At 47.4% G+C, this 13794-nt stretch overlaps 2 protein-coding genes across 6 annotated transcripts in view; one reads left to right on the top strand and one right to left on the bottom strand.

Annotated features, from left to right (window-relative positions):
* Positions 1-122: 122 nt before the first annotated feature.
* Positions 123-3790, bottom strand: Kaz (E3 ubiquitin-protein transferase Katazuke). Its single transcript, XM_011147361.3, has 5 exons — positions 3327-3790; positions 2577-2994; positions 1838-2150; positions 989-1298; positions 123-373 (listed from the first exon to the last, which is right to left on the bottom strand). The coding sequence occupies exons 1-5, from the start codon at positions 3363-3365 to the stop codon at positions 272-274; spliced, it is 1182 nt and encodes a 393-aa protein (XP_011145663.1). The 5' UTR covers positions 3366-3790; the 3' UTR covers positions 123-271.
* Positions 3791-3963: 173 nt separating this feature from the next.
* The window catches only part of CtBP (C-terminal binding protein), a 48263-nt gene continuing 38432 nt past the window's right edge, over positions 3964-13794 (top strand). For 2 of the 5 annotated variants that reach the window (XM_025301758.1, XM_025301757.1), the window contains exons 1-2: positions 3964-4353; positions 4752-4862. The gene's annotated coding sequence lies outside the window, so the exon portion shown is untranslated. The remainder of the gene's footprint in view (positions 4354-4751; positions 4863-13794) is intronic. The other 3 variants (XM_025301754.1, XM_011147359.3, XM_025301756.1) reach the window with 2 other exon arrangements.

The raw sequence follows: 13794 nt of genomic DNA, 5'->3' as shown, positions 1-13794 counted from the left end.
CTCTCTCTCTCTCTCTCTCTCTCTCTCTCTCTCTCTCTCTCTCTCTCTCTCTCTCTCTCGCTCTCTCCATGACTATTCATATTTCTACTATACAGGGTGAGCGTGAATAAATCGATTCGATCTTGATTTTCCTTAAAAATAGATATTATTCTCGTGTTCCATTGATCGGTCGATATACAATTATATTAATTAAATAAGATATTAGAGCAAGAAGAGCGCCTCAGTAAGCATTGCATATAATGCGACATATATGCTGTGTCAAATGTCTGGTTTACATAACGTAAACTTTCTCGATTTTCTTGTAAGGAAATGCTTCTTTGGTTTTCGGGCAAATCACAGTACCGTTGTTTTCTTGAGCCATTTTTTCTAGAGCCTGCAACGAGAAATCCATCATACTATGTATGTGTAGTGTATAAGATGTTTCAGGCTTTAATAACCTAGCTGTATCAATATATGCTATAAAAAAAAATGTTATATAAACATAGGCCTATAAAAACTTACAACAAAAGCATAAAATCGTAGAGAAGGACCAATTCTATGGCTCCTAAAATTATCAAATTTAACAATATTAGATCTTTATCTACGGAGAATGTAGAAAACAAAGTTTACAAAATGAGACTTAATACACGTCACTTAAAAAATTGATATTTCACCCGTTGAAGTGTGAAGTAAAATCGACCCAAGATTCATATAGAAATCAAAGTTTCAATTGAATCTTGCGTCGATGCGAAAATGGCCTACATTTTACACTGAAATATTATGGAAATCGCACCATACCGTGTGAACAATAAAAATGAGTCCATTACAGTTTCCACTTCAAACATTTTATATTTTTGTAACAACTTTTGAATGAAGTTCTTACGAGGCACATACGTTTATACAACTTTTTTTCCTTATTTCCATCCACAGAATATGGTTTGACTGTTTGAATCTCTGTGTGATACTCTCTGTGCCATATTTAAGACAGTATATGATTAATTTCGCTTACTTGTTCTCCATACACATATCCGTTCGGCATCATCATCGGTTGGTTATATTCGTTCAACGGTTTCCCGCTTATACTGCAGACCAGCCGTGACTGAGAACAATGTGCGAAAGGCAATGGCATGGCCAATTCGTTCAGTGCCTCGTTGCAAACCGGACAACTCGGATTTCTGCCCTCCTTGTTATTGCTGTAACACTGCGGCGTCTTGAGCGCTGACAAACCAGCCTGAAGAGCTACTGTGAAAACGCTCTGGCTAGCTAATTGAAAGAGCCTGTAATTCTCGTGTCTGAATTGTTCAATCAATTTGTCCCACCTGTGAAAGAAAGGAAGAGATAGATTATCATGCACGAGGAACAACTTTTACGTTAAAGACGTTTCCTAGGTATTTTACCGGATTGGGAAATCACTTTTTAAAAGTAACTCATCGCCGTTACAGATTAAAAAAAAAGTAACTCGTTACCGGTATCGTTATTTAGAAAGTAACAAGTTGTTACAGTTTCCATTATCTTTTCCACCAAGATTTGAAGATATTTTCTTATGATACACGACTGTCCATACGTTTATTCTACATGCGTAAAGTAACGATAAAAGTAACAATTGTGTTTATCACCATCATCCACACAAGAAATGTAATTGAATTACCATTGACAATTCCTAACGAAAACAAAAATAACACTGTCACCAAGTTGTTACCAAGAAAAAGTAACTTATTTTTCCTAAAAAAAAAAAAAAAAAAGGCAACTTAAAAGTACTTAACAGTAGTACTTGCAAGTTACTTGTAATGTTACAACTTCATTCACATAAGGTTATCTTCCAATCCTGGTGCTTCAGATAACTTCATGGATGTCGCACCTTTTCTCGTCCAACAAGTCTTTGTAAGGACTGAGACACGTGTTGGCTGGGAAGGCCAATTGACCCATGCAACATTGAATTTCCTGTAGCTGATAATCGTCGCAACTGGCGAAGCATTTGCGTGCATGCTTGACAGCATCGAGCCTTCGGTCACTCCTCACCAGCTCAATGAATTCCTGCACGCGCAGATTAAATTCCATCGTACTGCCCAACTTTCGCAGTTTCGAGCGATTGTCGTGACACCATCCAATACATCTCGCAGTTTCATGATTCGCCAGAGACTTCTCCACTTCCCGTGATACCATAAATACATCTGCAAATATCACATTGGTCCCATTGGAAGAACAAGTTAAAACGAAACTTGATCACATGCTCATGAATCATTACATATAAATGTTACATATAAATAAAGATCTTTATAGAAACTTTTTGGAGTAACATTAAAAGAGTGTTAAATTTGTATAGAGGATATCTCGTGTATAAAACTTAATCCTTTAAAGACTGAAGTTGCAAATATAGGTAATTAAATATACATATTTATTAACATTCTTACTGATAAAATATAAGTCCTGAATATCAGATTAAAACTAATTTATAAACTGTGATATATGGCAATCTTACTCTGAGAGATAGTCTTGCTTTTCTTGCATTAATATTTTATTGGATTTTCTTCTTCATTTCGATTGGCTAGCTTAAGCAAACTACTGTTTTTAAAGAAGAAAAAGTTGTACACTTGTACCTATGTTCGTTAAGTCTCTGATCTCACTGCTATCCGCCAGCTTGGTTGCTGTTTTGTAGTATCCCTTACGGAGAAAATATTCCACCAACATCCTATCAAGCCTCTGTCTCCGCCATCGATTCACAGTACTGGGTGAGGTATTGGCATGTTCTTTCAGATGGTCCAGTCTCCTCTTACATACCATGCCTGCCTGCAACTCTTCAGCGATTGACTCTTGAGCTTTACGTTTCAGGACCTGAAGTTTTGCCACCACTCCACCCAGCAGTCTCGTTATATCGCCAGTAGCGACGTACGATCCAGACCCATCATTCTTTAATCCTTTTTCGAGCTCGTTTGACACTGTTTGGATATGGGAGACTTCTCTGTCAAGGGTCTTCTGGGCGGAGCGGAACTTTTTGTTCAGCAATTCATATGGTACCTGCTCATTTGAAAATTGCACATTATTGTATATCTGAGCTTCAAAGGTAGCGTAAATATATATTATTGCATTCAATAGCGCATATTTGTGAATGTATTTACGCGTGATATTTATGGTATTTATACAACGCGTTAATACTTCTTGGTCGCTATTTTAAAGAATTTACTTTTAGAACACAGAGTTACGTTTACATTGACGAGCATACAGAATGTGGGATTAATAAGCAATACGACAAAATGTCCAATTACGTTCCTCCGTGGCTTCTTGATGAACTACGCACGACGGAGGAGGCAACGATGAAATCACAAGGCGCTTGAAAAATAAATATTCACCTTCAACGTGGGGTGCTCGAGACTTTTGACGTCTGACATGTTGGCTACCCCGGAAAAAACGGGCGACGAAGACAGCGTGAGCAAGTAGAGAGACGAGCGACAAAAGCGTGCGAGCAAGTGAGCTAATTCAGCTGCGAGCAGATTATTACGTCGCAACGTTTCATCTTTCACGACACGACGCGGGGGACGAAAACGAGCGGAGAGGAATCTATGAAGATAACACGGAAAACGAAAGATTGACTCGATGAGCGATTGATAGAACTACGAACACCGGACACGCACGACTAGCGTCAACCCGACGAAACGTTTCACCGTTGGTCCACTTGTGCGTCACGAAGACGATGTGTATTATCAGTTTGTTTACGCGTGACTTTAGACTGTGAGAGACAGGGATATCCCCTAGTGCAGGCGAACGAGCCCAGATGGCTCACGAAGCCGCGGCAGATCGACACGAGAATGCTGAGAAAGGGAAAGGTTGGAGCAGCCTTCGGACGGATTTTCAAAGGCACGCGGGAAAAGAGCGTCCGGCCGTATGATTGGCGGTGCGCTGCGGCCAATCGGGTCGCGCTCACCTCGCGGCTTCGGCCGCGCTCGGCCGGCGTCGGTCACGCTCGGCCGGTGACGGCTAGCATCGGGCGGCGCGCGCGAGTCACTCGGGCGGCCGGGGGCCGCCATTTTGCTCCAGCGAGGGAGAGCAGCCGCGAGCCAAGTAGTGCAGTCCGCGCCATATAACCGCAATTTGAGACCGAGTGTGACCGAGACGAGCGTGCGAACGACCTCCTTTCTTCCGTGGCCGAATCGTGCGCGATCTTACGCGTATACTGCGGCCGTCGGGGCGTCGGGCGGGCGGGCGCGCGCGCGGTTAACACCAGTGCCCGTATCCGTGCGGATACATCGCATCGTGCCGCGGCACAGGACCCGGTTAGACGCCAAGTTTCGCCGCGGCAGCCGAGTGGGATCGTCGTGCGGCAGCGTCGCTGGGCAAGCCTGGATATTCCGCGAATAAGACGCATCGGAGCAACGCCGTGTAAGCGGACAGAGAAAAAGGGTGCTAGAGTGTGTGTGTGTGTGTGTGTGTGTGTGTGAGAGGGAGAGAGTGAGCGAGCGAGCAAGCGAGAGGGAGAGAGAGAGAGAGAGAGAGAGAGAGAACGTGAGAAGGAAAGAGAGTGTGTATGTGTGCATGAGAGCGAGTGAGAGAGAGCGAGCGAGAGAGGAGGATAGAAGGAGAGAGCGTGCTAGCGCGCGAAAGAAAGAGAGAGAGAGGAAGAAAGAGCGAGTAAGTGAGTGAGTGTGAGAAAGAGTGAGTGAGTGAGAAATAAGACCGCGCGCGAGAGAGAGAGAGAGAGAGAGAGAGAGAGAGAGAGAGAGAGAGAGAGAGAGAGAGAGAGAGAGAGAGAACGAATGTGAATAGTTTGGTGATCGCAGTGTGGCCGCCGACCCAGTGCAAATACTTCAACTAGCCGTGGACTTGGGAAAATACGACGACGCGTCGGAGCCGAGGAATACAACAAGGGGAGAGTGAGTCGCCTCCGACAGGTTAGTGCAGTGAGTTTTCTCCGTTTCTCCTGTCCTGCCCGCTTAATCGCCTGCCTGCGTGCTCGCGCAAGCAAGCGATCAGCTAGCCAGCCAGCCAGCCAGCCAGCGACAGTTGGCGCGCCTTACGTGCGCGTATTCGTGCACGTACCGTTCGTATACATACGTATGAATCGTGCATACACACGCGTGTACATGCGTCGCGCGATCATCTTTCGCTCGTCCGTCGCGCGTCCGTGCGTGCGTGCGTGCGTGCGTCGCTTCGCTCGACGCGCGGCGGTAGCGTCGACGTCGGCGTCAGCGTCCCACTGCTCCACGCGTGACACGCACAAGGTCCGTTCCTTTTAACTCCTGCCGTTCATGTTATATTTCTCGTCCTTGGGACGAAAGATTGTGCGCGCGCGCGCACGCGTGTGTGTGTGTGTGTGTGTTATGTTATATTGTTTGCGAATCGTGCCTCTCTACGCTGGGCAGAGGCGATCGTGGGAGGAGGAGGGGGGAGGGGGAATGGCGGGCGAGAGGGAGGGAGAAAGGTCGAAAGAAAGCGCAGGAAGCGTGCGGCCGAGAGAGAAAGAGATAACCAACCGATCTGCGGGCGGTTTGTGTCTCGTGTGTACGCCTTTGTGTGCGCGGCATGGCGGGAGGCGAAGACACGTAGAGCACAGCGCGTCGTCAATGATGTCCGGCGTGCGAGCTCGGTGCGTCTGGAGCAGGCAGCCGTCGCCGTCGCCGCCTCGTGGTCCGCGCGATTCACCAGCACCGACCTTGCTCTTCTCGCCGGTCCTCCGACACGAGACAAAGCCGCTGGCCGGAGCCGGCCGCTGTTTACCGTATAAACCGGGATAATATGCTCGTTAAGTATCACGACAATGGGTTGTACGCGCAAACGATAGGTAAATACTTGTGGAAATTTGTTGCTCGGAGAGCGCGAGAGCACGCCGGCCGGCATTGACACCTCTCGTCGGTTCGGACGTTTCCGGCTGGCCGACGAGAGCAGCCGCTGTTGTGGCCTAGACACACACAGCGCCTGTCATTTACGCTGCGAATGATGACAGAATGATGAATAATCAGCGATATGCGCATAGTTAAGCAGGAAGGTCAAGAGTTGCGTGTAAATTGCAGATTAGACGTTATCGAGTCGAGCGGAACGATCAACTAATGATCGTTGCTCGTCGCAATTGCTACTTGCGATAACTAGTTGTCTTTTCTCAACTATTTGTTACGATTGTTCGGTGTATGAGATTGGTCTCGATTGCAATTGTAATCGCTGTCTCAAGTATATATATATATATATATATATATTCCGATAATTATAAAAATTACTCGTGATAATTTTCACTTGTCACACAATTACGCCTAACCGTCGTTTCAAACTGATAACGTTTTCTTCAAACGTCACTTTGTACAGCTTTGCGATCGCGTGCATCTTTTAACGCGAATGAGCGAAGGCATTTGTAGAATGAGGAGAATAACGAGAGACGCGCGGCTAAGTAGGTATTATGCTTTCGACATATCGAAACAAATGAGGGTACGGCTGCGTGCGGATCGCACGGTGTTAAAAATACGACATTCGCGGTTTGGCTCGCGCCGCGCCGCCGGCCCGTCGTCCTGCCGCTGCTGCAAGTCGAAACACCTGACTAGCCGTTGAAATGTTTACGATCCGCGATAATTTAATTGCGCTTTCATCGCTTTTCAATCTTGCTCTCCGACGAGCAATTGTGCGTAGAAATAGACACACGTGAGACTCACACCGAGAGAGAGGGGGGGAGAGAGAGAGAGAGAGAGAGAGAGAGAGAGAGAGAGAGAGAGAGAGAGAGAGAGAGAGAGAGAGCGCGCGAGAGCGCCACTACGCACCTTTCTTTTCGCTCTCGCGCTCTCCAACTGGCCCGATTATTGCCTCTCGTCCCCCCCTCCCCCTCCCCTCCCCCGCCACCGCGCGCGCTTACCACCGACTTTCCCCTCTTTCGTATGGCCCCGCTCCGCGTGCGGCAGCGCGCGATCGCGACCGACCGTCGAATGTTCACGATCGTCTCTCGTTGCGAACCGCGGAGAGGCGAAGCGTTTGCGAAATTGTCGTCTCGCGAATTTGTCGCGCGAGACTCTCGCCGTCCGTTCCCCTCGAGCGCGCGTGGCCACGTTGCAGCTTTCGCGTCGAGCGGGTCGCCGGAACGTCACTGCGTCGGTCGACAAAAATTGCGAGCAATCTCCTGCGAAGTCTTGCGCCTCCCGCAGTTTGGCATTTGTATGCGCGGAGAGAGAGAGAGAGAGAGAGAGAGAGAGAGAGAGAGAGAGAGAGAGAGAGAGAGAGAGAGAGAGAGAGAGAGAGAGAGAGGGAGGGAGGGAGCGCGCAGTTTTCATGAATGACAAGTCTCGCTCGCGTACAATGAATCATTCGCGCGTTCCGATTCATATTGAGGCTAACTCTTTTGTTTCATGATTTATAATTAATGTTTAATTGCTACGATAACTCAAGTGGCCGTATATTACGCGGTCGTTATCGTATTACAATGGCTGTTACGTGTCTGTTCGGTTTACCGGGCCGAAGGAATCTGTACAGAGTGTTTAAGAAAAAGGGTTCAACATTTTGAGGGCAGATGGCAGCCACAAAACGGAGGAAGAAAGTGATAACAAACATGGGTCGGAAAATTGATATTATCGGAGTGACGAGCGATTGTTCATTTTAATGAAAACAAGTGACCTACGCTTACAAAGTTTACGGAAAATTTTCCACATGTCCTCTTACTTGTACCATAGACACAACTTTGTACCATAGAATTGCGAACTCTTTCAAAAGTTCGCGGCTTTTGTCTAACCGTGTTTGACAGGCATTTTATATCCTTTGATGTGATTCGTCTGATGACATTTAAACAGGTCCTTCGGTAAAAGATGGGACGGGCTGTTTTCATGGCGCCTCGTCGTTCTCCTGATTTATTTTAAATCTCCTGGGCCCGTATTCTTGAAAAATGTCGCATACGATATTTCATGAACGTCACTAGATATCACAATTCTCAGCCAATTAAATTACTCCACTGATGAAATATCGTATATAATATTTTTCGATAAATTTTCGAGGATGAGAGCCCTGGACTTTTTCTTCTGGGAACTTCTTAAGAGCACGGTGTACTTTTCGTCTTTTTTTTTTTTAACACCCTGTATAAGCAAAATGAACGCGAAGCAGGACGCTCGTTACGATAGTGTCAAAAAAGAAAGGTTATATATATATATATATATATATATATATAGGAAGAGGGGGGAAGAGACAAGAGTTGCGAGAAAGTGCGAAAAGTGCGGTTGAAAGGAACGGACCTACATACATGTTCTCTCGCTCGCGCGCTCGCGTTCTCGTTTCCGACGGATGCGCTTATGCGCGCACGGACGGCGGAGGGGGGAGCAGTAGGAGGTGTGCATATGCCCCTCGATATCGCGCGCGCGTTGACCTTCGATAGTGTCTTCACCGCGCGACTCTTTCTATTGTTACGGCGCGAGCGGCCGTTGAAATTCAACTTAATCGTCGCGTCGATCAAGTTGCAATTTTAATTGTCGTGTCGATTGTGCGAAATTCGAGTCGTCGCATCGATTAGCTTATCAGCGACTCGTCGAATCGATTAACGATTAACGAATCGGGAACGACTGGAAAGCTGCCTAGAAAATGGAAGGAGTAGAGAGGAGCGAGGAGGAAAAGTTTGTCGGCAGGCTTGCCAGTCGACGCGAGGTCATCAGGATCGCCAGGATCGTTGTTCAGTCGGTCATTTGTTATCACACGCGCACCTCGCGGACGTTCTACGGGTGATCGGCGGTTACACAATATCCCTGGCCAAATTATTGTTGTGCCATAACGGCGACAATATCGGGCCATCCTCGCTGCCGACGGAGCAGGGGCGGGCGGCAGCAGAGGGGGGAGGGGATCGCTTAAGAGGCACAACGCCATAAATCACTTATTGTGCCAAGCGTTGCGCGCGCGCGACCGCCATTTGGACGCTTCTAGAATACCATTCATTTGTATCTCCGTCCTGTTCGGTCTCCCACCACGCTCGTGTCTATCTATTTATCCGTCTCGCGATATATCGGCTTAATGTAGCGTCGTTCAGCCGCTGCCTCCTCCCCCCTTCCGTCGCTACGGAACGCGCGCGCATGCACTGCTATTTCGCACGGCCGGGAAGTCCTTCCGTCCGAAGTCTCCTCCGTCGCTCCTGATGTGTATAATCAGCGGAAGAAAGAGGTCGCGCAACGTTCCACCCCGCTCCTCCTTTTCCTGCTCTGCTTCAATGACTTTTCAGAGACGCGTCCGCGTACTCGATAGAGGAGAGCCTGTCTTTCGGTAACCTCCTTAGAAGAGACTGATTCTCCGGATATTAGACGTTAATAATAGCCCCAGTGCTGCTTCTTGGCTCTTTGGCCAAACTTTTCAACGCGCTACTTTGTATTCACCTTTTGTGTGTGTGTATGTGTGTGTGTGTGTGTGTGTGTGTGCGCGTGTGTGTGTGTACTTTGTCGCGTCCCTTTGGCTCTCCAGCGGCGGTGCAAATGATCGCTGCGTGGCTTGGAGATACCAGTCGATTTTTCTCGTAAATGTCCGCGTGTTTGTATGTTTCACGTACGAGGGAAATTCTTTTGGGTTTTTGGCCCCGCCGCGGTGAATGCCGCGAAAATATTGAGAATTTGAAATATGAAATTATCCAGATACCGCGTCTATCGAGAGGTTACTATCGTTTCTGCGTTTTAGTTAATTTTTCTGCTCAATGAGGAAGCTGATATCCTGTTACGGAGTCGCTCAAAAATAGATCCTGGAAATGTTTCTGATGTCTATCGAAGATGAATGTTCAGGCGAGTGCAAGTTTGAGCGCGTCGCTACAATGCGCAATACCGCAACGCGCGAGGTGTTAAAAAAAAGCAATAAAATCGCGTTTGACGTGTTGCACGACGTTACTAGTATCGGATGTGAGATTGAAAAAGCAAAAGGAAAGCCGTGAGTGCACGCGATATTAACATTAGTCGACGAGCACATCATTTCGGATTCATTAGCCGACAGCGCTGGTAACTTACGCAGATCGGCAGATGTAAAGTTACATTATTTCGGAACTTTCCACCAAAAATGTGTTCATACTGTGCTCTTTGGTGTGCGAAAACAAACGCACGTGTATACAGGGTGTCTCAAAGCCCGCGACATTAATTTTCCTAAAAGGTCCTTCGCAAATTATCTTGCAGCGGAAATATCGAATCATTGTTTACCCTTCAGTGAAAATTCTATCGAGGCAAAGCCCGTTCGAAATTATTCGAGGAAAATCGTTTTGTTTTCCTACTGATCGCCCGAAGCTTAGTTCGCGAGAAGCTCCTCCGGTTTTTTGAACGTCTATCTCGAGAGCCATTAACGGTGTCTCGACATTTTCTCCGAAGGAAAAATTAGTCCTGTGTGAAGCTCGGAAGCTCTTGGAAGCGAGATTGACAAGATTGCGGCCAGCGTGTCGCAATATTCACGCGACAGATAAATCGCGTTAAAGTCGCGGATTCTGGGACACCCTGTATATACTCGAGACGGCGTCTCGAACGGCACGCAGTGTCGGGCATTAAGCGACTGAAAGATCTTAGCTGACTAAAAAAGTGAAAATTAACATCCAATAGATTGCGATTAAGCGTAGTTATTGTTTGTTACGATCCAATATTTGATTTCATCGCTTATGCACTGGTTAATAATTAATTTCATCAATCAACTAAATTATTCATGATTACGCGTGCGGCATATCAACTATAGATTTGACTATCGACTCGTCGCTTATTGTGGTCAACTAAAATCGACCGACAAACTCTGTAAGTACCGAAACGATCGGATCGGGTTTTCGGAAAATTACGCAAGAGTGAAAGCGTTCAAACTGCATCTTGTTTTACTCATCGCCCATATCGAAAGTGTAACCGTGCATCGTTGTGTGAAAGTTCAAAGAGTTTTTGAAAAAAAAAATTCTAGCCTGACTGCTTCGATAGTTCCACACGGAGGAAAAATGGCGGCCGAATTAGCATGACAATGAAGAAATCGAGGGGAGCAACTCTTGCTTTTTACAACCGAATTTGGCGTATCAGAACCGGAAATTCCGTTTCCTTCGACCGAAACGCATCGCACAATCTGTGTGTGTGTGTGTGTGCGTGCGTGCGTGCGTGCGTGCGTGCGTGCGTGCGTGCGTGCGTGCGTGCGTGTGTGTGTGTGTGTGTGTGTGTGTGTGCCTCGCTGATTCGGCCAATCTTTTTTTTTCTTCATGTAGTATCATTGCTCAACAGCGGCACTGCGGTCCAAAAAATTGACGTCACGGGTCTGTTCTTTTTAGCCACACTGCTGAACTGGTGCAGTAAGTTAGATTGATACAGTTGTCTCTTTATCACAAATCTTTGCTCGTCAGAGAATCTGTAACGCTCTCGTGGTTACCATTCGTGCGTGCGAGAGATAAGTGAAAAGATGCGGACATGCAACGCTCGGAATGCGCGCCGTCGAGTCGAGTCGACTTATGCGTTGCGTAACCTTCGCCGAATTTCCAGCGAATATGGAATAACCTTGCCGTGCGTGCGTGTCGCGGATTTGCGGTCGCGGTTCCGCGGGCTTTCTTCCTGTTGCTGCTGCGTTAGGTCGATCGGTCGGCGAAAATCGACAAAACGGCAAAACGAAAGAATCTCCGCTTTTCTGACGTACGATGTTGAATATGCGGTATTGTGAAACCAGGAGGCAAAAACGGCACGCGTCGAACGGAGCGAACGATAAACGAAATTAACGTTAAGCTTATTTTCCTCCTTCTCCTTCGCCTCCTCCCCCCCTCCTCCCGCTCCTTTTCCATCTCATTTACATGTTCTCGGAAACACCACAGACACTCGTTTCTCTCGCACTTCCGTGTTGTTTATCTCTCGTTATCCGTCCGGGATTCTTCCGCGGGACTTTAGCTTCAGGATTCCCGAAACGTAAAAATATGCAGAGACAACAAGAGGACTTGCTTGTTCAACTCAACGTATTTGTTATTACATTCACGGCTAAATACGACTCGAGCGAACTCGCTTCGAACCGCTTGCGGTCGTCGCGAGATCGCCCTCGCGAATTTTCGCCGTCGTAGCTCTCCATCTCGCGTCATTTTCTTCGCGGCGGGAAAAACGAAGAAGATAAAAGGAAAATATCCGCGCGCGCGCGTTATTCGTCCGTCGCTCGTCGCTCGAGCCGGCATTTAAACGAGCTCCCGTTTCTGGCCTTACGTAATTTGCTGAACGCGGAGAGCAAGCGGTGGCCGGCTCGTACTCGCTTGCTTGCTTATTCAGCGACGCTGTGACCCGTATTCCTTGCTGCGGTATACTTTGGTTTCTTTCCTCCTCTTTCTCTCTTTCGCCTCTTTTTATACGCGTATGCAGACGTACGCGGACGGTATCGGGTGGTCCGAAAGGAGCGGGCGGTTCGGCAGCGATCGGCTTGAGAGAGACAGAGAGAGAGAGAGCGGACGAAAGGTGGTTTTATTTAATATCGACGTGTCAATTTTCGCGTCGACGAGAGGGAAACGGGGAGGGAGCGGAGATGACGTGAATTTTTACGCGGGAGCGCGCGAGCGAAAATAATTTATCTGTCGTTTTCCGTCGGAGTTCCGTCTCGGGATTGAGATGCAAAGTATCACGTGACTCTAACGGTAACAGCGAAACCACATGTTCGACTATTATATTTCACGCTCGGCATTTCTTATGCAAATAACGTGTAAGAAGTACTGTAGCAATAGCCTTCGGATATGAATTGCAGATTAATCCATTTATACTAAATAATCCTAAAACAAGAGAGGCCACCCGAGATATTTATACGCCCGCCCGATCGTCTAGGGTCTCTCCTTGAACGCGCGGAGATGCTGATTTTTTATCCATTATTTACCATTATTACGTGTAAAATTAATAAGCGAACTTAAGAATAAATCGTATTATATGCATATATATAGAAATGTATTGCGCGCGTGAATGTTTGAGATTCGTCTGATTGGAATTGTCAATCTGAACATTTTATTATAACGACGTTAGCAGTTTTGTTGACGTTAGCGGGGTCCTTTGGCGTGACACGGCAGCGATAAGTCACGAATTGCGCATCAGACATCTTTTCCGCTTTTCCAAGCCGCGCGTTTACGCATGCACGCACGCACGCACGCGTAGATCTTTCGTAAACGTGCTGAACGAGCGAACAAGTAGCCTCGTGTTATTGTCGTAATTGGAAGTTCTCTTTGGAACGCGATAGCGTACTTGTGCGTTGCAACGTTTTCCAAGGAGCCGAAATATTCGACGGCTTCTCCTGTCCCTCCCTCTCTCTCTCTCTCTCTCTCTCTCTCTCTCTCTCTCTCTCTCTCTCTCTCTCTCTCTCTCTCTCTCTCTCTCTCTCTCTCTCTCTCTCTCCCCCCCTTCTTTCTCCTCCTTCTCCTCGATAACCCGCCAACTTGGTCAAAGTCACGTTTTATCTGAAGCGCTCACGCGCGTTTTACTTCTCTCTCTCTCTCTCTCTCTCTCTCTCTCTCTCTCTCCTCCCTCTCCCTCTCTCAATCAATATTCATTTATGCCGGTTCGCCGGTTCGGATACATAATCGAAAGAGAGAAAGAGAGTGTGTGTGTGTGTGTATAGCGTGTTCAGAAATAAAATCGCCTCCAAATTGTCCGGAGAAATAGCGAGAGAGAGAGGGGGGGAGAGGAGAGTGCGGTGGAAGAAGCGTCCGGTAGTTTTCTCGGGTCGCATTGCACCGTCGCGCAGCGAAACTTCGGTCTCGCACGGCACAAAGGGAAATGATTATCGCGCGACGGAAATTACTCCCCGCAAAACAGGCCGGAATTATTGTCTACGCGCGGCATCTTGATTTCACTCGCTCGCGCGCGCGCCGCGACGAGGAGAAATCGACGGGCGTTGTTTTCGAGTCTCCCGTGTGCGCGCGCTGAGGGACACACGAAGCAGAAT

Source organism: Harpegnathos saltator, unplaced genomic scaffold (assembly GCF_003227715.2).
Source record: "Harpegnathos saltator strain DR-91 unplaced genomic scaffold, Hsal_v8.6 scaffold45, whole genome shotgun sequence".
In the NCBI taxonomy this organism is placed as follows: domain Eukaryota; kingdom Metazoa; phylum Arthropoda; class Insecta; order Hymenoptera; family Formicidae; genus Harpegnathos; species Harpegnathos saltator.
This window is presented reverse-complemented; position numbering and strand designations above follow the sequence as displayed.